The 25,933-nt window shown below is 42.3% G+C and overlaps 1 protein-coding gene across 2 annotated transcripts; it reads right to left on the minus strand.

The window, feature by feature from the left end:
* Positions 1-1,679: 1,679 nt before the first annotated feature.
* Positions 1,680-25,343, minus strand: cryz (crystallin, zeta (quinone reductase)). Of its 2 annotated transcripts, none has more exons than XM_026150490.1 (8): positions 25,123-25,343; positions 17,378-17,530; positions 16,984-17,147; positions 16,469-16,520; positions 11,268-11,417; positions 11,083-11,184; positions 2,675-2,797; positions 1,680-2,357 (listed from the first exon to the last, which is right to left on the minus strand). In XM_026150490.1, the coding sequence occupies exons 1-8, from the start codon at positions 25,228-25,230 to the stop codon at positions 2,196-2,198; spliced, it is 1,014 nt and encodes a 337-aa protein (XP_026006275.1). In that variant the 5' UTR covers positions 25,231-25,343; the 3' UTR covers positions 1,680-2,195. The 2 variants fall into 2 exon arrangements, with proteins under 2 accessions (XP_026006275.1, XP_026006276.1); XM_026150491.1 differs by having other exon boundaries at positions 2,702-2,797; positions 25,123-25,327.
* Between the last annotated feature and the right edge of the window lie 590 nt (positions 25,344-25,933).

Consider the following 25,933-nt stretch of genomic DNA (forward strand, 5'->3'; position numbering starts at 1 on the left):
TGCACCCCGGTTGCCTAGGCCGGGGTGTAACAACATTTAAAAGATGTCATCTGCATGCATATGTTGGTGTTGGTCATAATTACAGGATGTCTGTGGAAGGCACACAGAGCCTTAGCAGTCTGCAAAGACTCTGTGTGCCTTCCACAGCACTCTGGCATGCACACACATCTTAAGGTCATGAGAGAGGTCATACCTTCTCTTACTGATTTATACTATAGGAAACCTACTCTATATCTGTTTTAGTATAAGTCCCTTTTGTGTAGATGAACTGCTGGACTTCCAGGCAAACACACCTACACTATGCACAGACTGGTACTCTTTGTTTACATGTATGTAAACAAATGTAAGATGTAAGATGTCATATGGTAATGAACCTACGCATATTCATGTAACCTCAATAAAGAGCAGTGTTACGAGGGAGCAGACGAGAGCAACTGGGGTCAAGTGAAGGAACGGCGCTCGTCCAGTTCTCTCCCTCATGCACGAGTAACACAAAGAACTTTGGCAACTTGTGTCTTGCTTTGCTGTGGAGTAGAATTGTCTTGAACGTTCCAGCAAATAGGTTTATGCTAGACAAACCCATCAACATGCTTATACCTTCCAGCACTGATAGTGCCTTTCCAGATGAGCAAGCTGTCGGTTCTGTAGGCATTAGAGATTCAGGCTTTTGAACTGAGGGCTTAAAAAAGAAGTGTTTTCCACTTTGTCACAGGCTATCTTAAATCCAGAGAAGGCAGTGGCTTTTTTGGTGGATGGCTTCTTTTTGCACAACAGAGCTTTAATCTGCATTTGTGGAAGGCACGGTGAACTGTGTTCACAGACAATGATTTCAGGAAGTGTTCCTGAGGGTAGGACAGAATCATGCATGCTTTTCATGTAATTTTACCAAGGGGCCCAAACATTACAGATATACAATACTTATTTTTGGCCTTATCCCTTGCACACAGAGATTTCTCCAGATTTTCTGTCTATCTTATGATGATGTTATGAACCGTAGATGACAAAACCTGCAATCTGGTAGAAGGTTCCGCATCTTCCGGGCAAGGACAGAGAGACTCAAGAGGAGCTTCTATCCCCAAGCCATCCGTGCCCTAAACACACACACCCGCCCTCTCACATCATCTATAATTGACTGAGACAGGACTCTTCCAGACACTAAACCAAGGCACAATGTACATTTCAATTCCTTTAATTTTAAATATGTTGATATTGTCTATCATGTAAAATAGTCAGATATCTATTCATATTAATGTACAGAATTCACCTGCTTGCTGCTACTACTGCACATTCACCCAGTGTATATACTATATGTGTGTATATATATATATATATATATATATATATATATATATATATATATATATATTTATATATAATGTTCTTCCTCTACACCCCCCCCCCCCCCAATTTTTGCACATGTCGAGGAGCGTGTCAGGCTACATTTCACTGTGTGTTATACTTGTATAACTATGCATGTGACAAATAATAAAGAACCTTGAACCCATATTTTGACACAGTGTGTAGTGTGTTCTTAAAACAATGTGAGGAAACTGAACAAGTGAAGGACAAAAGAAAAGTGGGAGGCTTAAAAAAAAAAAACTATCTACAGCAGATGAGCAGTCATGTCCTTAAGTAAAAGGGTGAAAGACACCAGAATAGACGTGACACAGGACATGATATATGCATGGAGTCCTTCAGTTTATTCATCTACTGTTTAATGAAGCCTCATCACAAATGCTCTCAGGCGAAGGCTGGCTGTCAAGATGCCCTTCATAAGGAAGGGTAACAAGAAGAAAAGAGTGAGATATGCCAAATTACACAAGAACTAAACCTAAAATCAGTGACAACAGACCTTATGAAGAGATCTGCAAAAACACTCTGATCATTCTGAAAAAAAAAACTATTAAATTCAGCTTTAGAAATACAAAAGTATATTAACACGAACTAAAGAAATAACTTCACTACAGTAAGGTTTCATCCAATTGGTAAATTGCACCATGATGGTACAGTAAAAACAAATCCAGCCTAAGGATTTTCTGCATTATTTTCTGTGATCTAGCAAACTGATTTTTGCCATAGAAGCAACAAACAACAACATTAACTGTTCCTGAAAATTTTTATTAAAGTATCACCCATTTAAAAACAGTCTGAACTGTAAAAACTGTAAAGGTGACCTGTGACCCATTACATGGTCGTCACATAGTCAGGACCATCTTCCCAGCAGCCCCGGGAGACTCAATGATATCATGGTGGGCCTGGGCAGCTTTTTCAAGCGGATACTGGGAACCGACGACCGGACGCAACCAACCAGCTTCCATCCCTGCATACAGTAGAGCTCCACACTCCTTCAACTCCTCCTGAGAGGAGCAGGGGGAGAAGAAAGATGTCCAAATCACCAAGTGGGGCACGGAATAAGAATTCTGTACATATTTATCATGTATCATGTATGGAGTCATAGCCAAAGGTTTTGGCAGTAGCATTACCAATGTGCATGATTTTGCTTACTTGGAAAACTAAATAAAATAAAAAATAATAACAATAATAGCACGGAACACTAACCTTAACAAACTAAACATTTTCAAATAATAACAATCAAACCTACTCTGGAAAATAGGCTTAACTGAATTAAAAACAAAATTTTAAAATGAAATTTAAAAAAAATTAGATTACTGACAAATTTTGTGATGCTGTTATTTTGTACCGGTGTTGCAAAGAAAAGGGCCACTCCCACTATGCTGCTCTCTTTAATCATGGTGTCTCTGGGATTGATCTCTATAGATCCTCTGGAGCCAACAACCTAAAGAAAAAGAGCAAAGTAGAGGTATGATTAATGAGTGTTTGTAAACTACTGTATATAACTGTATATCAGAACATTTCTGGTAGATACAGGGAGTGCAGAATTATTAGGCAAATGAGTATTTTGTCCACATCATCCTCTTCATGCATGTTGTCTTACTCCAAGCTGTATAGGCTTGAAAGCCTACTACCAATTAAGCATATTAGGTGATGTGCATCTCTGTAATGAGAAGGGGTGTGGTCTAATGACATCAACACCCTATATCAGGTGTGCATAATTATTAGGCAACGTCCTTTCCTTTGGCAAAATGGGTCAAAAGAAGGACTTGACAGGCTCAGAAAAGTCAAAAATAGTGAGATATCTTGCAGAGGGATGCAGCAGTCTCAAAATTGCAAAGCTTCTGAAGCGTGATCATCGAACAATCAAGCGTTTCATTCAAAATAGTCAACAGGGTCGCAAGAAGCGTGTGGAAAAACCAAGGCGCAAAATAACTGCCCATGAACTGAGAAAAGTCAAGCGTGCAGCCCCCAAGATGCCACTTGCCACCAGTTTGGCCATATTTCAGAGCTGCAACATCACTGGAGTGCCCAAAAGCACAAGGTGTGCAATACTCAGAGACATGGCCAAGGTAAGAAATGTTAACTTGTTATTTTCTGTTTTATCGCGAGAGTACTGTTGCCCGCGAAGTGTTGTTGTTGTGGTCCGTATGAAAAATGGCGGAACGAATAAAGCGCTGTGAATGAGAGTACGACGTCGTGTCTTTTGAGTTAACATTGGTAGCAGAGGATGGTTTCCAATTACAAAGTACCACCAAAGTTTGATGAAGCCAGGCCATACGAATGCTGGAAGAATGAAGTCAATATCTGGAGACGAGTTACGGAGCTGGATAAAAAGAAACAGGCACTCGCGGTGGCGCTGGGGCTCGAGGGAAGAGCCAGAGAAACGGCCATGGAGATACCCGCGGAAGATTTGGACAAAGATGACGGTATGGAAATACTACTTGCAAAACTTGACGCGGTGTTTCAGAGAGAAGAGAAAGACCGCGCTTATGAAGCCTACTCGTGTTTTGACTCCATTGCAAAGAACCACAGCGTGTCCATGGCAGACTACATTATAGACTTTGAACAGCGTTATAACCGGATGAAAAAGTACAACATGACGCTGCCTGACGCTGTGCTAGCATTTAAGCTTCTAGATACAGCTTGTCTTGATGAGAAAAGTCGACAGCTTGCACTGACAGCGTGCACGGACTTAATGTTTGCGTCTATGAAGTCTGCACTGAAACGGATTTTCGGAGGGAAAGTAACCGGAGTTTTCAGCGGAATTCAACTGAACCAAGATGCAGTTTTCCTTACGGAACAAAAAGGTCCCAAATACAAACGAAACAACGGTACTTCGTCATGGAGTGGACAGCGACAACCACTACAAGGTACCAACCCAGTTGACAAGTTTGGCAAGCGAACAAGATGTGCTATTTGTCAGAGCACTTACCACTGGGCGAAAGACTGTCCTCATCGTAATGGTGACCAAGTAAAGCTAACTGAAGATGGGAAAGTGGAGGAGTGTAACATTACTTTGTACACTAAAGCCTCAATGACAGACTCTGAAATCTTCCTGACTGAGGCACTGGGGTCAGCCATTATTGATACTGCATGTACACGTACAGTTTGTGGTCAGAAGTGGCTAGATAGTTACATAGTACAGTAAAGACAAAGAAAGCTGCAGAGATCGTCAACTCCTTCATTCACACCTGGATAAGCATTCACGGTGCCCCCAGACGGCTCTACACAGACAACGGCGGAGAGTTCAACAACACAGACAATCGGGACATGGCTGAAAACTTCAACATTGAGGTAAAAACAACGGCGCGGTATAGTCCCTGGAGCAACGGACTACTGGAGAGACATAACATGACACTTACAGAAATCCTCCTGAAGGTAAAAAAGGAACGAGGATGTGACTGGCACACTGCGCTAGACTGGGCCCTTATGGCCAAAAACAGTATGCTTAATGTACATGGTTATAGTCCACATCAACTTGTGTTTGGCCAAAACCCCAACCTTCCTTCTGTGTTGATGGATAAGCCACCTGCCTTAGAGGGCACAACTGTAAGTGCAAGAGTAGCTGAACATATCTCAGGATTACATGCTTCCAGGAAAGCATTTACTGAGGCAGAGTGTTCAGAAAGGATCAGGAGAGCACTACGCAAACAACTTAGGCCTACAGATGACAAATATGAGGCAGGAGATAAAGTATACTACAAATGAGTCGACTGTACAGAGTGGAAGGGTCCAGGTGTAGTTATTGGGCAGGATGGAACTGTTGTATTTGTAAGACATGGGGGGACTCTTGTAAGAGTACACCAGTCAAGATTGACTAAAGTGGATTCACAGACTGGACATAAACAAATTCCACACAGTACTACTGATGATGACAACAAAGACGCAGTTGAAAATGATGACACTGCCTCTCTTCTGCCTCCGATCGCAACGTCTCCTCCTGCGGCTTGCTGGGCTACCCGCAACAGCAAGCCGCAGGAGGAGACGTTGCGATCGGAGGCAGAAGAGAGGCAAGCGGGGAGGCCTGTGGGCACGGCTAAAGACTAGACCGTTTAAACCACCACTCCCGATCATATTCCTCTCCAACGCCCGTTCAATCCGTTACAAACTGGATGAAATACGACTGCAGATCGCCACTCGACGGACTTTTAATTCAATTCAATTCAATTCAATTTTATTTATATAGCGCCAAATCACAACAAAAGTCGCCTCAAGGCGCTTCATAGATACAGAGAAAAACCCAACAATCATATGACCCCCTATGAGCAAGCACTTTGGCGACAGTGGGAAGGAAAAACTCCCTTTTAACAGGAAGAAACCTCCGGCAGAACCAGGCTCAGGGAGGGGCGGCCATCTGCTGCGACCGGTTGGGGTGAGAGAAGGAAGACAGGATAAAGACATGCTGTGGAAGAGAGACAGAGGTTAATAACAGATATGATTCAATGCAGAGAGGTCTGTTAATACATAGTGAGTGAGAAAGGTGACTGGAAAGGAAAAACTCAATGCATCATGGGAATCCCCCGGCAGCCTACATCTATTGCAGCATAACAAAGGGAGGATTCAGGGTCACCTGGTCCAGCCCTAACTATATGCTTTAGAAAAAAGGAAAGTTTTAAGCCTAATCTTAAAAGTAGAGATAGTGTCTGTCTCCCGAATCCAAACTGGAAGCTGGTTCCACAGAAGAGGGGCCTGAAAACTGAAGGCTCTCCCTCCCATTCTACTTTTAAATACTCTAGGAACAACAAGTAGGCCTGCAGAGCGAGAGCGGAGCGCTCTAATAGGGTGATATGGTACTACAAGGTCATTAAGATAAGATGGGGCCTGATTATTTAAGACCTTGTATGTGAGGAGCAGGATTTTGAATTCAATTCTGGATTTAACAGGAAGCCAATGAAGGGAAGCCAAAACAGGAGAAATATGCTCTCTCTTTCTAGTCCCTGTCAGGACTCTTGCTGCAGCATTTTGGATTAGCTGAAGGCTTTTCAGTGAGTTTTTTGGACATCCTGATAATAATGAATTACAGTAGTCCAGCCTGGAAGTAATAAATGCATGAACTAGTTTTTCAGCGTCACTCTGAGACAGGATATTTCTAATTTTAGAGATGTTGCGCAAATGGAAGAAAGCAGTCTTACATATTTGTTTAATATGTGCGTTGAAGGACATGTCCTGGTCAAAAATGACTCCAAGGTTCCTCACCGCGTTACTGGAGGCCAAGGTAATGCCATCCAGAGTAAGAATCTGATTAGATACCATATTTCTAAGATTTTCAGGGCCGAGTACAATAACCTCAGTTTTATCTGAATTAAGAAGCAGAAAGTTAGCGGCCATCCAGGTCTTTATGTCTTTAATAACTGTTCGTGCATGATTTTCACTGAAACCTGGCTGGACAGCGCCATTCCCGATGCGGCTATCGATCTAGCAGGCCGCACCGCCTATCGAGCCGACAGGTCTGCGGACTCGGGTAAGAAGACTGGCGGGGGGCTGTGCATCTATATTAACAACCTTTGGTGCACGAACGTCACGGTAACGGAAAGACTGTGCAGTACAGAGGTAGAACTGTTGGTGTTAAAGTGCCGTCCATTCTATCTCCCTCGGGAATTTTCTGCCGTTTACATCTGCGCTGTTTACATTCCACCAGATGCTAATGCTAAGCTAGCGTTAGCACAATTGAGCAGCAGCATCAATAACAGCCTGGTAGCACACCCGGACAGTGTCTTTATTGCGGCTGGGGATTTTAACCACGCGGACCTGAAATCTGTACTTCACAATTTCCACCGTAATGTGAAGTGTGCTACCAGAGGAGATAGAACGTTGGACCAGGTGTACACCAACATGGCGAATGCGTACAGAGCCCAGGCTTATCCCCACCTGGGTCTGTCAGACCATCTCTCCCTTCTGCTACACCCAATATACACACAAAAGATCAAGAGCACTGGGATTACAACCAAAACCGTGAGAACATGGCCGCAGGATGCTATTCCGATGCTTCAGGACTGTTTCCACTGCACAGACTGGGATGTATTCAAGGTGCAGGACACTGACAATCGTGTCGCATTGGACAGTTACACCTCCACTGTCTTGGACTACATCTGTTTCTGTGTGGACAATGTAACAACTTGGAAACGATTCCGTGTGTTCCCTAATAATCCACCCTGGATGACACACGGAGTTCAACAACTTATTCGAACAAGGAACAACGCTTTCAAATCCGGGGACCAGGAGGCATACAGTGCTGCCAGGGCCAACCTGAGAAGAGGCATCAAGACTGCCAAGCAGCAGCACAGGAGGCGTATCGAGGCCAGGTTTGAGAACAACACAAACCCAAGGCAGGTCTGGGAGGGCATCAGGGCTATCGCGGACTACAAAAGAAGAACACCATCACCCTCAGCCGACAGTTCTACTCTGGCTGAGGATCTAAATCTCTTTTATGCCCGTTTTGATAGGGAGAACACCGACCCTGTCCTGTCCCCTCTCCCCTCAACCGACCCTGCTCCGGTCCTGAGCACTCATGAGCTGAGGCGTGTGTTCCGGAGCATTAACACCAGGAAGGCGGCCGGGCCGGATGGAGTGCTGGGCCGGGTGCTAAAAGACTGTGCTGCGGACCTGGCGGACGTCTTCACCTCTATATATAACACCTCGCTGTCCTGTTCACTGGTACCATCCTGTTTCAAAGCAGCAACCATCGTTCCCATCCCAAAACAGTCAAATGTCACATGTCTGAACGATTTCAGACCTGTGGCACTCACCCCCATTCCCGCCAAATGCCTGGAGAGACTGGTCATTAAACACATCAGAGCTGCTTTTCCACCATCCCTGGACTCGCACCAGTTTGCATACAGGGAGAACCGGTCAACCGAGGATGCGATCGCCACAGTGCTGCACACATTACTGAAGCACTTGGAACACAGGAACACCTATGCACGGCTCCTCTTTGTAGACTACAGCTCGGCATTTAATACCATCCGGCCATACAAACTCCGTCCCAAACTCCACCAACTGGGACTTAACTCCTCTCTGTGCAACTGGATTGTGGACTTCCTCACTAACCGTAGACAGAGTGTCAGAGTGGGTAAGAACACCTCTTCCACCCTTGTGGTCAACACCGGTGCCCCTCAGGGGTGTGTTCTGAGCCCTCTGCTATACACTCTCTTCACCCATGACTGTATTTCCTCCTGCGCGTCCAATCTCATTGTTAAGTTTGCAGATGACACCACAGTGCTCGGACTTATATCCAACAATGATGAGACAAACTATAGGACAGAGGTGCAACAACTAGAGTCATGGTGCCACGACAATAACTTGGTCTTAAACACCAAAAAGACCAAGGAGATCATTGTAGATTTCCGGAAGAGGGGTCATAACAACCATCTGCCTCTCTTCATTGGCAGTGAGGCGGTGGAGAGGGTGAGCAGTTTTAAATTCTTGGGGGTAACTGTGACCGAGGACCTGTCCTGGGGCAACCATATCACCTCAGTTGCACGGAAGGCCCAACAGCGCCTCTACTACCTGAGGAGACTGCGGAGCGCACACATTCCCAGATCTCTGATGTTGAACTTCTACAACTGTGCCATCAGCAGCGTTCTGACGTATGGATTTCTAGTGTGGTTCCCCAGCTGCACCAAGGCCGATCAGCAAGCACTCCAGCGGGTGGTGAAAGAAGCTGGCAGAATTATTGGAACAAGTCTGCCAGAGATCAGTAATATCTTCCCCACTCGCTGTCTGAGGAGGGTGCACAGTATCCTGCGGGACCAACATCACCCTGCGCGCCACCTTTTCCATCTGCTGCCCTCAGGGAGAAGGTACAGGTCTATACAGGCCAGAACATCCAGACTGGCCAACAGCCTGTATCCACAGGCTGTGAGGCTCCTGAACTCTCTGCCCCCCTCTCACGGACAATAACCATATCCAACTTCTTAATAGCAATGAACTGGTCTGCATTGGTGCATCATATCTTTATTCTCTTCCCCCTCCTGCCCCCCCCCCCCTCTTTCTTAAATAGATAACTATCATATCTGATATCATATCTCACAGTACAATAATATTGAATGGGTTGCATTGTTGTATTTTGTCATGTTTCTCAGGTCTTTGTCTGAATTTCTACGAACATTATTGCTAAGGATTGTCTTATTGCATTGGAGTCACACTGGGTTAAATATGTACACTTGGGTTTTAAGGGGTATTTATTATTTTCTTCTTTTTTTGGGTTGTATGGAAGCCCCAAACGCAATTTCATTGTTCTTGACAATGACAATAAATAAATAAATACTAAATACTATTGACAGAGAAACCAACACTACAGAAAACATGTCTGTCACACAAACTGCAAATGAGCCCTCTACACCCACTGATCACGTCTCTGCAAATGTAAAGTTAAGATCAGGACAGCTGATTGCTTTTACCAACAGAGACAACGGTGTTCAACACACAGCCAGAGTGCTAGGCAGAGCGGGAAAAGCAAAAGGGCAATACAAAAACTGGTACAATGTGCAATATCTTGAGCATGATGGTAGTGAAGGTGAAAAGAAAGCTGTAGACATGTCACTTGTTGATGGTCTTTGCACTGAAGCTGAAAACAGAGATGCAGATGTACTCATAACAAAAGATATTTCCTTTGATTCTGCTAAGCAGCAGGAGATTGAGAGCTGGCAAAGTAATGGTGTGTTTGATGAAGTGAAAGACCTGGGTCAAAAATGTGTGTCTACTAGATGGGTCTGTACACTCAAAGAAACTACTAATGGTGTTGTCCCAAAGGCTCGACTTGTGGCACGGGGGTTTGAAGAGGCAAATACTAAAGAACTACAGAAAGACTCTCCAACATGTGCGTCTGAGTCCCTCAGACTGGTGCTAGCTGTGATATGTCAAAACAAGTGGAGAGTAAATTCAATGGACATTAAATCTGCCTTCTTGCAGGGAATGGAACTGTCAAGAGACATCTATCTTCGTCCCCCACCTGAAGCTGGCAAGGACAATGTTCTATGGAAACTGAAAAAGTGTGTTTATGGACTTGCAGATGCTTCACTTTATTGGTACAATAAGGTCAAAGACATTATGCTCAAAACTGGTGGTAAAATATCACAGGTTGATCCTGCAGTGTTCTATTGGCAGAATGAACAATCTGAGGTTACAGGAGTGCTTGCATGTCACGTTGATGATTTCCTTTGGGCTGGTTCAAGTCACTTTGCAACTCATATCATTCCTGTACTGAAATCTACCTTCCTTGTGGGCCGTGAAGAACATGACAGCTTTTCTTATGTTGGTATGGACATTTGTACAGTTAATGATGTAATAGAGGTGCATCAACAACTTTACATTGACAACCTACAACCGGTTCAGTTACAAGCAGCACGGGCTGTACAGAGGGAGGCTTCCTTAAGTGAAACAGAACGTGAGCAACTCAGGTCAAAAATAGGACAGATTTTGCTTTGTCTGTTATTTGCTTCTCACCTCTTGCTTTGTAGTTGATTGTTGCTAGAGGACATTTTAGCCTGGGGAACCCTCTGATGTATTTATCACACCCTGATATGTCAACAACAGCTGACTACTCCCTGTGTGGAGTGAAGTGAGTATTTCCTTATAGCTGTCCTGTTTTTAATATTGTACTATAATTATTATTAGTCCACCACAGCTGGATTGTTAACAACACATTTCTGAGGAGTAGTAAACTGATAAACCAGTAAAAGATCCCACGACTATACTATAAAAAAAAAAGAAAAACTGTAGTCCTACCATCACTCGCCCTCCATAGGCCAGCATCTGGAGGTCCTTACTGAGGTTGACATTTGACAGCATCTCCACTATCACATCTACACCTCGGCCCTTTGTGGCTTCCTGGAATACATAAACACACAGAGCATTTTTCAGAAGGTCAGAACGAGTTTTTCCTGCCACTTGACTTCTATGTGAGTGAATACCGTGATTTTGTCTGTGTATTCTTCTTGTCTGTGATTAAAGGCCAGGTGAGCTCCATTGTTAAGGACCAACTTCATCCCCTCTGGTGTCCCTGCTGTCCCAAAAACCTGAAGACCCAGAGCACGGGACAACTGACAGGCTGCAATGCCCACCTATAGGATGAAGAAAGTATTTGATTGTAGCTAAATTTCATTTTAGCACACATTTCTAGTCACTTTTATTTAAAGCTGATGAGCCACGGTAGTACAAGTAATGCAAGAATATACACTGGCTTGCAAAAGTATTCAGCCCCTTGAACTTTTCCACATTTTGTCACTTTACAGCCACAAACATGAATCAATTTTATTGGAATTCCACGTGAAAGACCAACACAAAGTGGTGCACACGTGAGAAGTGGAACGAAAATCATACATGATTCCAAACATTTTTTACAAATAAATAACTGCAAAGTGGGGTGTGGGTAATTATTCAGCCCCCTGAGTCAATACTTTGTAGAACCACCTTTTGCTGCAATTCCAGCTGCCAGTCTTTTAGGGTCTGTCTCTACCAGCTTTGCACATCTAGAGACTGAAATCTTTGCTCATTCTTCTTTGCTAAACAGCTCCAGCTCAGTCAGATTAGATGGACAGCGTTTGTGAACAGCAGTTTTCAGATCTTGCCACAGATTCTCGATTGGATTTAGATCTGGACTTTGACTGGGCCATTCTAACACATGGATATGTTTTGTTTTAAACCGTTCCATTGTTGCCCTGGCTTTATGTTTAGGGTCGTTGTCCTGCTGGAAGGTGAACCTCCGCCCCAGTCTCAAGTCTTTTGCAGACTCCAAGAGGTTTTCTTCCAAGGTTGCCCTGTATTTGGCTCCATCCATCTTCCCATCAACTCTGACCAGCTTCCCTGTCCCTGCTGAAGAGAAGCAGCCCCAGAGCATGATGCTGCCACCACCATATTTGACAGTGGGGATGGTGTGTTCAGAGTGATGTGCAGTGTTAGTTTTCTGCCACACATAGCGTTTTGCATTTTGGCCAAAAAGTTCCATTTTGGTCTCATCTGACCAGAGCACCTTCTTTCACATGTTTGCTGTGTCCCCCACATGGCTTGTGGCAAACTGCAAACGGGACTTGTTATGGTTTTCTGTTAACAATGGCTTTCTTCTTGCCACTCTTCCATAAAGGCCAACTTTGTGCAGTGCACGACTAATAGTTGTCCTGTGGACAGATTCCCCCACCTGAGCTGTAGATCTCTGCAGCTCGTCCAGAGTCCCCATGGGCCTCTCAGTGCTCTCCTTGTTCGGCCTGTGAGTTTAGGTGGACAGCCTTGTCTTGGTAGGTTTACAGTTGTGCCATACTCCTTCCATTTCTGAATGATCGCTTGAACAGTGCTCCGTGGGATGTTCAAGGCTTGTGAAATCTTTTTGTAGCCTAAGCCTGCTTTAAATTTCTCAATAACTTTATCTCTGACCTGTCTGGTGTCTAAATCCAATCGAGAATCTGTGGCAAGATCTGAAACTGCTGTTCACAAACGCTGTCCATCTAATCTGACTGAGCTGGAGCTGTTTTGCAAAGAAGACTGAGCAAGGATTTCAGTCTGTAGATGTGCAAAGCTGGTAGAGACAGACCCTAAAAGACTGGCAGCTGGAATTGCAGCAAAAGGTGGTTCTACAAAGCATTGACTCAGGGGGCTGAATAATTACGCACACCCCACTTTTCAGTTATTTATTTGTAAAAAATGTTTGGAATCATGTATGATTTTCGTTCCACTTCTCACGTGTTGTGTTGGTCTTTCACGTGGAATTCCAATAAAATTGATTCATGTTTGTGGCTGTAATGTGACAAAATGTGGAAAAGTTCAAGGGGCCGAATACTTTTGCAAGCCACTGTATTTATGTAACAGTAAAAAAGTCAAAAAGCCCCACATTTACAGTATTTATTTACTCAATTTCTGTTTATATTATTTGATTAAAGACAATTTGTTCTAGAAAACTGCATCTCTTTAGTTCATAAACTAACACAATCTTGTATTAAAAACAAGTGTAAAAAACTGGGGAAAAAGTTACCCTGGTTAGTTGTTTTCATGTTAGTTATACAGCAGTGACATACACAATCAGGCCAGAAAAGGTCAAACAACATAATTTTACCATAAGAGTAAGTACATTAAATCAAGATACTATATATAAGGTACTGCATTTATGTATTTTACCTTATCCTTAGGTTTTAGATGTCAAGATTATTAGACAGGAGGTTTACTAATATGGTCTTAAATCTTTTACACATCAGATACTGCAGTGGTTTGAATCATATCTATATAATAGACTCCGATTTGTTTATATAAATGGAGAATCCTTTTCCCACAATAAAGTTAATTATGGAGTTCCACAAGGTTCTGTGATAGGACCAGTTCTGTTTAGATTATACAGTGGGATGCAAAAGTTTGAGCAACCTTGTTAATAGTCATTATTTTGCTATATAAATGTGAGTTAAATATATCATATAGGAGACACACACAATGATACTCGAGAAGTGAAACTAAGTTTATTGGATTTACAGAAAGTGTGCAATAATTGTTTAAACACAATCAGGCAGGCGCATAATTTGGGTCACTGTTGTCATTTTATTGATTCCAAAACCTTTAGAACAAATTATTGGAACTCAAATTGGCCTGGTAAGCTCAGTGACCCCTGACCTACATACACAAGTGAATCCAATAATGAGTAAGAGTATTTAAAGGGGTCACTTGTAAGTTTCCCTCCTCTTTTAATTTTCTCTGAAGAGTAGCAACATGGGGGTCTCAAAACAACTCTCAAATGACCCGAAGACAAAGATTGTTCACCATCATGGTTTAGGGGAAGGATACAGAAAGCTGTCTCAGAAATTTAAGCCATCTGTTTCCACAGGTAGGAACATATTGAGAAAATGAAAGACCACAGGCTCAGTTCAAGTTAAGGCTCAAAGTGGCAGACCAAGAAAAATCTCGGATGGACAGAAGCGACGAATGGTGAGAACAGTCAGAGTCAACCCACAGACCAGCACCAAAGACCTACAACATCATCTTGCAGCAGATGGAGTCACTGTGCATCGTTCAACCATTCGGTGCACTTTACACAAGGAGATGCTGTATGCGAGAGTGATGCAGAGGAAGCCTTTTCTCCGCCCACAGCACAAACAGAGACGCTTGAGGTTTGCTAAAGCACATTTGGACAAGCCAGCTTCATTCGGAATAAGGTGCTGTGGACTGATGAAACTAAAGTTGAGTTATTTGGGCATAACAAGAGGCGTTATGCATGGAGGAAAAAGAACACAGCATTCCAAGAAAAACACCTGCTACCTACAGTGAAATATGGTGGTGGTTTCATCATGCCGTGGGGCTGTGTGGCCAGTGCAGGGACTGGGAATCTTGTCAAAGTTGAGGGACACATGGATTCCACTCAGTATCAGCAGATTCTGGAGACCAATGTCCAGGAATCAGTGACAAAGCTGAAACTGTGCCGGGGCTGGATCTTTCAACAAGACAACGACCCGAAACACTGCTCAAAATCCACTAAGGCATTCATGCAGAGGAACAAGTACAACGTTGTGGAATGGCCATCTCAGCCCAGACCTGAATATTATTGAACATCTGTGGTGTGAGTTAAAGAGCTGTCCATGCTCGGAAGCCATCAAACCTGAATGAACTAGAGATGTTTTGTAAAGAGGAATGGTCCAAAATACCTTCAAACACAATCCAGACTCTCATTGGAACCTACAGGAAGCATTTCGAGGCTGTAATTTCTGCAAAAGGCAGATCTACTAAATATTGATTTCATTTCTTTTTTTGTGGACCCCAAATTAATGCACCTGCCTGATTTTGTTTAAACAATTATTGCACACTTTCTGTAAATCCAATAAACTTCGTTTCACTTCTGAAATATCACTGAGTGTGTCTCCTATATGATATATTTAACTGAAATTTTTTTATCGTAACAACCAACGATTTATACAGGAGAATAATGACTATTAACAAGGTTGCCCAAACTTTTGCATCCTACTGTACATGCTTCCTTCAGGCAGTATGATTTGAAGGTATAGCACACATCTTACAAATATGCTCAATGACACCAGGGTCGAGTAAAATGCCAGAAATGTTCCACATCATGAAAATATTACCAACAGTTTTATTAAATATTTTATCTCAAGAAAAGAAAATCTATCCATAACTATTAGCCCTCTTCAGTGTGTCACTTATAAACAAAAGCCATTTTTTAAAACTCTTTCTTTTTACACCAAGAGATAAAAACAGAAGTCAAGCTCCCTTACATTAGGTGTGAATGATATTTGTAATCAAATTAAATTAAAGAAAAGGGAGCAATATGTGTGTGTAAATGGTAAAAATCTCAAAGTATAACTATCAAATATGGGGTCCCACAGGGATCAGTATCAGGACTACTTTTCTTCCTTCTACACATTTTGCTCATTCCTTTAGTATTTTGTGTGCAATATTGTAATATTTTTCATAATGCATAATGAAGTATTTAGACTCGAGGACAAACTTTGTAATACAGTGGAACCCCGACTTACGAATACCCTGTTAAACGAAAAATTCAAGTTACGAAGGCACTGAACGCCAATATTTCTGCCCGTGTTACGGCAAAATGCCCATTTTACGAAATCCGCTGGCTCTGATTGGCCGAGCCCAGAATGCCCAGAATGCCTTCCGAATCATGTGACAACCCCTTGGCTTTCGTAATTGCGCTTCGCTGTTCCACTTGAACGACGTATTGTTGTTCTAGTTAGCAATTAGTCTATAGTCTATCGTTCAGCATCGCCTCACTCAAAAGGCGCGATGGGTGCTTCGACTTACGAAAATCTTCGACTTACGAAAGACCCTCGGGAACAAATGAATTTCGTAAGTCGGGGTTCCACTGTATTCTCCATCATACTCTCCCTTAACCCACTCACACACATAACACTTCAACTTTTGAGGGGAAAGAAAGGCAAAACAAGTTTTAGCGTGACCTACAGATCAGGAAAGCACTGCAAGTGTTCAAAATCTTTTTCGGGCTTTAAAAACAGATTAATACAACAGCTGCTCCTAAAATATGTTTAGATGTATCGGATTGGTGTCACTATACTTTGGCATCCTTGCAGGATATTTTAGGGATCTAGGGCAGCCTAATGATGACTTGTTAGAAATTGGAGCTATATCTCCTAGAGCTGAAGAAGAGTCTCACCCCTCCACTGGCTCCATGGATAAGAACGGTCTCTCCAGCCTTGGCGTGCGCTCTGCACAACACAAAAAACCCACAGAGAAGGTGAAAGTTAACAGTATGGTGCTGCATTACTAATTAACCACCCCCTCTATTAAAAACATTGATCTTTCCTTTGTAACATGATGTATGTTCAGAGTTGGGATATGCATATATCTGGACTTGTCAGTGTGGAAGGAAGAAGATCAAGGTTTTGACCACCAGAGGGCAGTATAAGTACCACGCAGCTGTGTAGACTTGGTCATATGCAGGAAGAGATACATGTATTTCTTGTTGTTATAATATATTTTAGCTGACATTATTTTTTCAGCACTTTCTATTGTTATATAAGCCCACTAAAAGATTTTTACTGGACCTTGTAATTTGAATTAGAAATATTAAATTGAATATTATATTGAATTTCATTGCTTTGCTCTTTAAGATCTGCAGATGGTGGAATCCTGCTACAGCTCACCCTGATTAGAACAGGTGTGTCTTACTTGTGGATCAGAGCTCTGTAGGCGGTGAAGTACGGGATCCCGATGGCTGCTCCCTGTGTGAAGTCTAAAGCATCAGGCAGCTTGTAAACAGAGTCGCCAGCTGCTACAGTGTACTCTGCATAGCCTCCAGTCTCTGTAGCTGTGGTGAACACACGATCCCCTGCCTGGAAAACACACACACATGTTCACACACTGTGCACACCTCCTGTATCTCCTTATTTAAGAGTTCCTTCTCACATTGTCTCTGTGTATTTTCTACAGGATGAACTTGAACTTGGATTTACACAAGTTTTAAGTGATGCTAAGCAGAAGATGGAGGACTGATCCCACATGATTATATAACTGAACTGACATGTAGCTGCTATCACATCCATACAGTCGTCTGTACTCTAACCTTCACTGCAGTCACTCCTTCTCCAACTGATTCCACCACTCCTGCTACATCAGAGCCAGGTGTGTAAGGCAGGGTGGGTTTCCTTGCATACGTCCCAGCTCGGATGTAAGTTTCCACAGGGTTCACTCCACAGGCATGGACACGGATCAACACCTATATGAGAGAGAGAGAGACTTCAGATGGACTATGCCATGTGGGCTGAGAGATTAGGAGATTTTAAACACTATTACTCAAATATTTCATTTAAATCACTTGAACTTGAATAATAATCACAGGTTAAAAACACTGGCTGTTTCGGGGTGGCTGTAGCTCAAGCGGTAGAGCAGGTCATCTACTGATCGGAAGGTTGATGGTTCAATTCCTGGTTTCCCTAGTCTGCATGCCAAATATCCTTGGGCAAGATACTAACCCCAAATTGCATCCGTATGAGTGTATGTGTGAATGTTAGTTAGAAAGCATTCATACAAGCACAAAAAAATGTGCTTGGGTGAATGCACAAGTTGTGTAGAGTGCTCAGAAAAGCGCTATATAAGAACCTTTCCATTTAAACAACAAAAGTTTGTCCACCTCGGGCCATTAATTCTAATCTTAGCTACTTCAATCTTTAAAATTTCTAAATGTTTCAATTTGACCGTCATTTCAAGCTTAAGAAACAGCTGCTTGACTACAAAACTTCAACTACTGGATACATTTCTCAGATTTTACCCTTGATTTATTTGCTATTGACTATAACAAAATCAGATTCCTGACTTTAAAACATGTTCACAGCTTTTTTATTTCAAGTAAAAAAATGTAATTGCAATGACACTTGATGCATGTTCTGACGCAAGTGGGGGTTTACCCTTTTGCCACTTTGATAGTACTGTACAGACATTTAAATGGTAAATGGCCTGCATTTGTATAGCACTTTTCTAGTCCATAGGACCCCAAAGCGCTTTACACTACATTCAGTCATCCACCCATTCACACACACATTCACACACTGGCGATAGCAAGCTACATTGTAGCCACAGCTGCCCTGGGGCGCACTGACAATTTAACACTCATTCAGTGCCAATTTATTCCTGTGTGATTCAGTACAGAGGTGTGGACTCGAGTCACATGACTTGGACTCGAGTCAGACTCGAGTCATTAATTTTATGACTTTAGACTTGACTTGAAAAAATGTTCTAAAACTTGTGACTTGACTTGGACTTTTACACCAATGACTTGGGACTTGAATTGGACTTGAACCGGTTTACTTGAAAAGACTTGATATTTTACCCCAAATATAAAATTTAACATGCATATTATATAGAGATTGAAAATGTGACGTCATTCACGGGGAGAACCGCAAAGGATTCTGGGAACTCGTGGCAAGCGGTACTAGGCTTTCAATTGAAATCAGTCACACAGCGATAAAAAGAAACACAAAAATGTCAAGAAGCCGTTGTATTATTAACTGCAATAGCCGGTCGCATGACAGCCACGGGAAGCCGACGGGTAAAGAGATCGGTTGTTATCGGATTACGTCGTTAAAGAGAAATTGTTCGAGCCATGTTTCCGAAGTAACAAAGACGCGACTGGATTGCAGCCATTCAAAGATCAAATATAACGTCCCAGAACACTCCAGCTCACAGGTTAGTCTGCTCCAAGCATTTACACAAAGGTCAGTCTGCTGTTGTAGTTAATGCGTCATTTTTCTTAACATAATTGGCGATATAGGTTACAAGCAAGTCTGGCGCTGAACAGAAATTGTCGCGCTATGCTCCTTTATTTATTGTGCATAAATAGTGAATTGTCCTGACACAATATTGCGTTTCGCTTCTGTTATTATGGTACATTAACAAAAACATATACTTTTATTCACAGGATAAAACAGGTTTTTTGTATCACTAATTGCCCAGTACGATTACAGCATACAATATTATTGTCACTGCTACATTTCTGTGATGCTACCAGAAATTATTTCCACTACTAATTAATTACCGTTGAGCTCAAAGGTCCTATTAATAAACGGTTAAGGAATGTGTATTTATGACGACAATTTGTGAGACTGGTAAACTTATGATAGGTACGATGGTCTTTCGTTCTACACGGTGCATTTCAAGGTCCTGCACCCATCCGTCGGTAAACTGTACCTGGGCTTGTTGCAGTGACCTGAAGTTACTAAACTTCATGAGTGTATGCACTCACTCCAAGAACCGTATGATTATAAATATGCATATAAATATGCTACGATGAGATAGCTGACTTCATCTAACTAGCAAATGTTGTCCAGGCTACGTTGGTGATGCAGTTTTTTTTAATATGTATGATATTTTTGTCATGCGATTTTAAAGCCGGTCCTACAACCGCATCCAAGAATAACATGCAGCTTATCTCAGAACCGTCGGTGAAAATTATTCTTGGAGCTAGGTTTAATTGAGCTGCATTTTAAAGAGGTGCAATTTTACAATTTGTGTATATTTTCTAAGTTCACTATTTTGTCATGTGTTGAGAAAAACACAGATTTTAAAATTACATGGTCTAATATTTACATTTAGCATAACTGCAACATGCTTTTTTTTTTTTTTTTTTTTAAAGACTCGAAAGGACTTGAAATTCAAAGTTTCAGACTTGAGACTTGACTCGGACTTTTACACCAGTGACTTGAGACTCGACTCTGACTTGCCTGACATTACTTGAGACTTGACTTGAGACTTGAGGATAAAGACTTGAGACTTACTTGAGACTTGCAAAACAATGACTTGGTCCCACCTCTGATTCAGTACATTTCTTTGAGAACTGGATAACCAGTGCAGAAGTCTATCCAGGATCTGTCATCAGAACAAGTGTTACTTGTACTACTGTTTGCTAATAATTAAATTAGATTTGACTTCTACATTCACATGTAGAATTCATTAACATCATTCAGAAAAAGGCAAGTATATTTGTTTTGTCAACAGTCAATTTAAAAAATGACTTTATGGGCTTTATTAACTGAAAGGAAGCAGGAGATGAATTTGCACTTGTTTTGTAGCAGTGCTGTCAGGTCATTGTTGGTACACGTTCCTTTTCCACCCTTCCCTAATGGTCATACCTTTCTGTTCTATTATGCTTGCAGCTAGTGCTCTGCGACACTGCAGAATCTGGTATTAATCTGATGCCAAGTATCAGTGCCACTTTACAAATACTTATACTTTTTACTGAAAAAAGGATGTAGTGGAGAGCAGGGTATCATGAGTTTTGAGACAAAGTGTCTCAGTTTTAGTTTTTCATGTGTTTTGAAACTTTGTTTTTGAAGACCTGGAATGTAAATGTAATGGTGTCTAAAACACTTGGGTGAACCTGTTATTTAAATGTGCTGTAGGATATAAATTAGGGATGCACCGATACCGATACCAGTATCGGCCTCGATACCACATTTTCTAAAGTACTCGTACTCGTTAAAAGTCCCCCGATACTGAGGACCGATACCACGGTCTGAGACCTGTCTATGTTTGAGCGGCATGTAAGGGGTTAATCACAGGCGCCGAGTGCCCGCCCCCAGGCCCCGAGTGCCCACCCCGGCTGCAGCTCAGAGCGGGGAGAAAGCGAGGCGAGACATATCAGCTGAGTGGAGCTATTTCAAAGTGAACGAAGATGCGAAAACAAAGGTGGACTGCAAATTGTGCTCAGCGAAATTGTCCAGAGGAGGCTCTAAAGGTAGCGCATTTAACACAAGCAATTTAATCAAGCACCTAAAATCCCAACACAACAACGAGTACAAAGAGTTTAACTAAAAAAGTGAGCAGCTACGACGCACTAGCCTCTGATGTCATCCCAGCTGTGACTGTGCTAGTGAAACTTCTAAACAGAGAAACAGACGAACAAATGTAAAATTAAATTTTGTTTTTTTATAATTATTTATTCTTTAATATGTTACATACAACATGCTTTTCATTTTAAATAAATGTTCTTAATTCCAAACTAGTCCCTTGTTTATTTTTTGTTAAATTATAGGACTAAAGCTGTTACCTGCAAATTTAAATCATGTTTTTATTAAGTACTCTGTATCGGTGAGTACTGAAATGCAAGTACTCGTACTCGGTATCGGTGCATCCCTAGTATAAATAAAATACACGTGACAGTCAACTAGGGCTGCCACAAACGATTATTTTGATAGTCGACTAGTCACCGATTATTTATGCGATTAGTCGACTAATCAGATCATCATCCACTGGACGTAAAACTACAGCTTATTGCACCAGCAGCATCTGCTCTTATATAACTATCATTAGCTTACAGCTTTAAGCTTTTAAGGTGCTAACTAAAAATAAAGACAAGATGATAGTTTATTCAATTTTAATGAAATTTGCAGATTGTTTCGGTAAAGTTTAATAAACTCCTTGCTATCTAAAATATAACAGGACACCGGAGTATATTCTCCAGCATCTCACACTTCTGATAATCAGCTGTCTGCTTGACGTTTATTCAGCTGTGTAAAAACTATAACTTTAATCTCAGCCAAACCGATTTACTCAGGAACAAATAAAATACAAAAAAAAAAAAAAAGCCAAACAACAACATTTTTAATTTATCTAAGTGACTCATATATATTTAACCTGAGTCGCGAAAGACGGCGGTGGGTTTGAAAACAATTTGCCGGGAGTCCGGTGTTCTCACGGCGCTAGTGAGCCTAGCCCCCGGCTAGCTATCGAGCTAGTGGGTAACAGACGTCTCCGAAAACGTCGGAGCGCTTTTGAAAATATGTGGTGTCCTGATAAACTGAGCAGATATTTGAGGTTTACACAGCTACATTCTCGCCTGAAAATATGTTAAACGTTTATTTTGTGACCCAGAAAGAATAATAAGAGTAACATTAAAACTAACTAGCTACCGCCATTGTTGGAAACTAAGCTGGGCCGCGCTATGAATTCTGGGACACAGCTGCTTCTTCTTCTTCGGGGTTTAACGGCAGCTGGCATCCTTGTACATGCTGTGCTGCCATCTTCTGTTTCAGTCCGTTATTACACTCTTAAATCCTACTACTTATTCCTGCGTCTTTTGCGATCTTACAAAGCTTCAAACGACACGTCGACTATTAAATCAGTCGTCGACGATTTTGATAGTCGACGTAATCGTGACTAGTCGACAAATCGTGGCAGCCCTACAGTCAACACAAAAAGGTTCAAACATTTTCATGTCTTTCAAGTTAGGAGGCATATTTTTCATTAATATTTAACACAATTCAGTGGGCTACATACGACAATGTATCAATCAGATACCAATACCAGCGTTGGTATCAATACTATGGATATCTGGCTCGATCCACCATTTCCAGTTGTAGCACGGATATTGTTCACATGTGGTTACTTGGCTATGATTAAAGAGGCAGCTTTACATCTCAATGTTAGTGTAGTATTCTTAATATCTGACTTCCACAAATATTCAGTTCAATTCAATTTTATTTGTGCAGCACCAAATCACAACAACAGTCGTCTCAAGGTGCTTTATATTGTAAGGTAGACCCTACATACATACAGAGAAAAACCCAACAATCATATGACCCCCTATGAGCAAGGTGACAGTGGGAAGGAAAAACTCCCTTTTAACAGGAAAAAAACCTCCAACAGAACCAGGCTCAAGGAGGGGCGGGGCCATCTGCTGTGATCGGTTGGGGTGAGAGAAGGAAGACAGGATGAAGACATGCTGTGGAACAGCCAAAGATTAATAACAAGTATGATTCAGTGCAAAGAGGTCTATGAACACAATGGCTGTATCCCAATTCAGGGTCTGAAGCCTTAAAGGCCGCATTTTAAGGCCGATTGCGTCACAGCGACGCGACGAAGGCTGTCCCAATTCAAAGGCTGCTCGAAATGCAGCCCTCAAATGCGTCCTTCATTTTCCTGAATTTTAAGGATGTGGCGGTGTAGACTTCGTGGCCCAACATATCCCAGAATGCATAGCGCAGTGGTGGGTGTGGATAATTTTGCCGGAAAAAAACGGCGGATGAGGGGCGCCCGAAGAGTAAACTTTAAGTAAGTACTGAATATTATGTCACTTATTTATGTGCGAATGTTTAATAATGAAGAACATTAAAACATTACTGTTGGCAACATGTCGGCGAAGTTATGTGACATTAGTGACGTTTGTACTAACTTGGTTTTAAAGCCTTTACTTTAAAATATACACCGTTCAATAGCTGACCTTAATCTTACACAGAATGATCAAAGCTCATGTAGAAAGAAACAAACAAAAGATTTTCTCCTTCATTTCTGTCAAACAAAGCTGTATGAAACGTTTCCAGCTGTTAGTATTATGGTTGCTAGGCAACCTGGGCAGCGCGACGGAGGCTAGACCGTCCCATTTTACGAGCCTCGCACTTCTGGCCTTAGCGGTCTTTGAGTACGCGGCCCTTGTGGATCGTTAAGGCTGCGTACTTTAAGGCTGCAGACCCTGAATTGGGATACAGCCATAGTGAGTGAGAAAGGTGACTGAAGAAGAAATACTCAGTGCATCATGGGAATCCCCCAGCAGCCTACACCTATTGCAGCATAACTAAGGGAGGATCCAGGGTCACCTGGTCCAGCCCTAACTATATGCTTTAGCAAAAAGGAAAATTTGAAGCCTAATCTTAAAAGTAGAGATAGTGTCTGTCTCCTGAATCCAAACTGGAAGCTGGAAGTCATTAAGATAAGATGGGGCCTGATTATTTAAGACCTTGTATGTGAGGAGCAGGATTGTTAAATTCAATTCTGGATTTAACAGGGAGCCAATGAAAGGAAGCCAACACAGGAGAAATATGCTCTCTCTTTCTAGTCCCTGTCAGGACTCTTGCTGCAGCATTTTGGATTAAATGAAGGCTTTTCAGGGAGTTTTTAGGACTTCCTGATAATAATGAATGACTACTACTACTTTTAGAGCTATTGCGCAGTGTTACTGGAGGCCAAGGTAATGCCATCCAGAGTAAGAATCTGGTTAGATACCATATTTCTAAGATTTTCAGGGCCGAGTACAATAACCTCAGTTTTATCTGAATTAAGAAGCAGAAAGTTAGAGGTCATCCAGGTCTTTATGCCTTTAAGACATTCCTGCAGTTTAACTAATTGGTGTGTGTTATCTGGCTTCATGAACAGATAAATTTGTGAAGCCAGATAAAACACAAGTTTGGTGTCTTCTGCTTAGCAGTAGCAGGGCTTTCTTACAAAGCAGCAAACTATTTCTCCAGGCTAAATGATGATCTTCTAAATGTGTGATACACCACTTCCTCTCCAGCTTATGAGTTATTTGCTTTAGGCTACGTGTTTGAGAATTATACCAGGGAGTCAAGTACTTCTGATTTGAGGCCTACAGGAGCTACAGTATCCAGAGTCACTCATAGTGAGGTTAAATTATTAACAAGATAATCAACCTCTGTTGGAGTAGCGTTCAGGTAGCGGCTCTGCTGTGTGTTGGTACAGGGCATTGAAGACGGTCAGTGGGTGGATTATATTCTTAAACTTAGTTGCAGCACATTCAGAAAGACGTCCACTGTGATGAAATCTACTCCCCACTGCTCTGTAATCAATTGCTGTAAATTTAAATGTTATCAGGAAATGATCAGACAATAAAGAAGTAATGCAGAAGGCCAAGCACCAAAATCAAACACACCGTAATGCAGGTTTATGATTTCATGAAACTCTATACGCAGATCATAAGCATTAGCAGTGAGTGTGTTTCAAACATCACGCGTGATTTTACTGTGACGTGCAGCTGCTGCTGTGTGCCGTTTGCACGGAGTAGTCCAGCTGCGTGGGTCTCACCTGTGTGCGCCCGGGCTGAGGGACAGTCACGTCAGAGCGCAGTCTGAGGACTGACGGAGCTCCGAACTCACTCACTCTAATGGCTCTCATCAACCTGCTGCCTGACATGCCCGCACATGCGCTCAGATAAATCAACCTTGAAACTCGGACGTCGTACTCTTCAGGACTTCCACACTGCGTCAAATTGCGCTGCTTCTTCTACGTTTTGGGGCATTTGTTGAAGGTTTTCTGTATTGTCGCCCTCTCCTGTGCGGCTGGGGAAGTGCTCCGTCGACTACATCTGCAGTCCAGGCCAACACTGAGCGCACACGGCTTTTACTTTGTAATTCTGTGGGATACTCCAGCACAGCTGCACAAGTATTATGTGTTACATTTAGCAGTACTTTTTTTTTAAATACCACACAATATTTACACATCACACTGGAATTATTATGCAAAGTCTGTCTGATACTCGACACTGATCACAGTTGTTAGCTGGATCCCTTTCCACTAATTTCAGTGCACGTCAGCACAGTAAGTCCAGTTCTTAATGTGGCATTCATCTGTGTTGTATGTGTGTCAGGAAAATTTACTCTGCTCATTTTCAAATCTGAAATTTTCGGATTTGAAACTGTAAAAGTGGAGCACTGTCAGAGGAACATACTGGGCGGTTGCCCAGGGCCGCATCGTGGTGGGGGCGGCATCACGGGCAACAAAAAAAAGTTGCTCGTACTCATGCTGCCCCGACGTCAGCCAGCGCATTTTGGCGATGACTATGGGCACCGATCGGTTTTCCATCGCCCGTTTGCTGGGAGTAAGGGCGCCCTCCGTT

The sequence above is a fragment of the Astatotilapia calliptera genome, chromosome 18 (genome assembly GCF_900246225.1).
Source record: "Astatotilapia calliptera chromosome 18, fAstCal1.2, whole genome shotgun sequence".
In the NCBI taxonomy this organism is placed as follows: Eukaryota; Metazoa; Chordata; class Actinopteri; order Cichliformes; family Cichlidae; genus Astatotilapia; species Astatotilapia calliptera.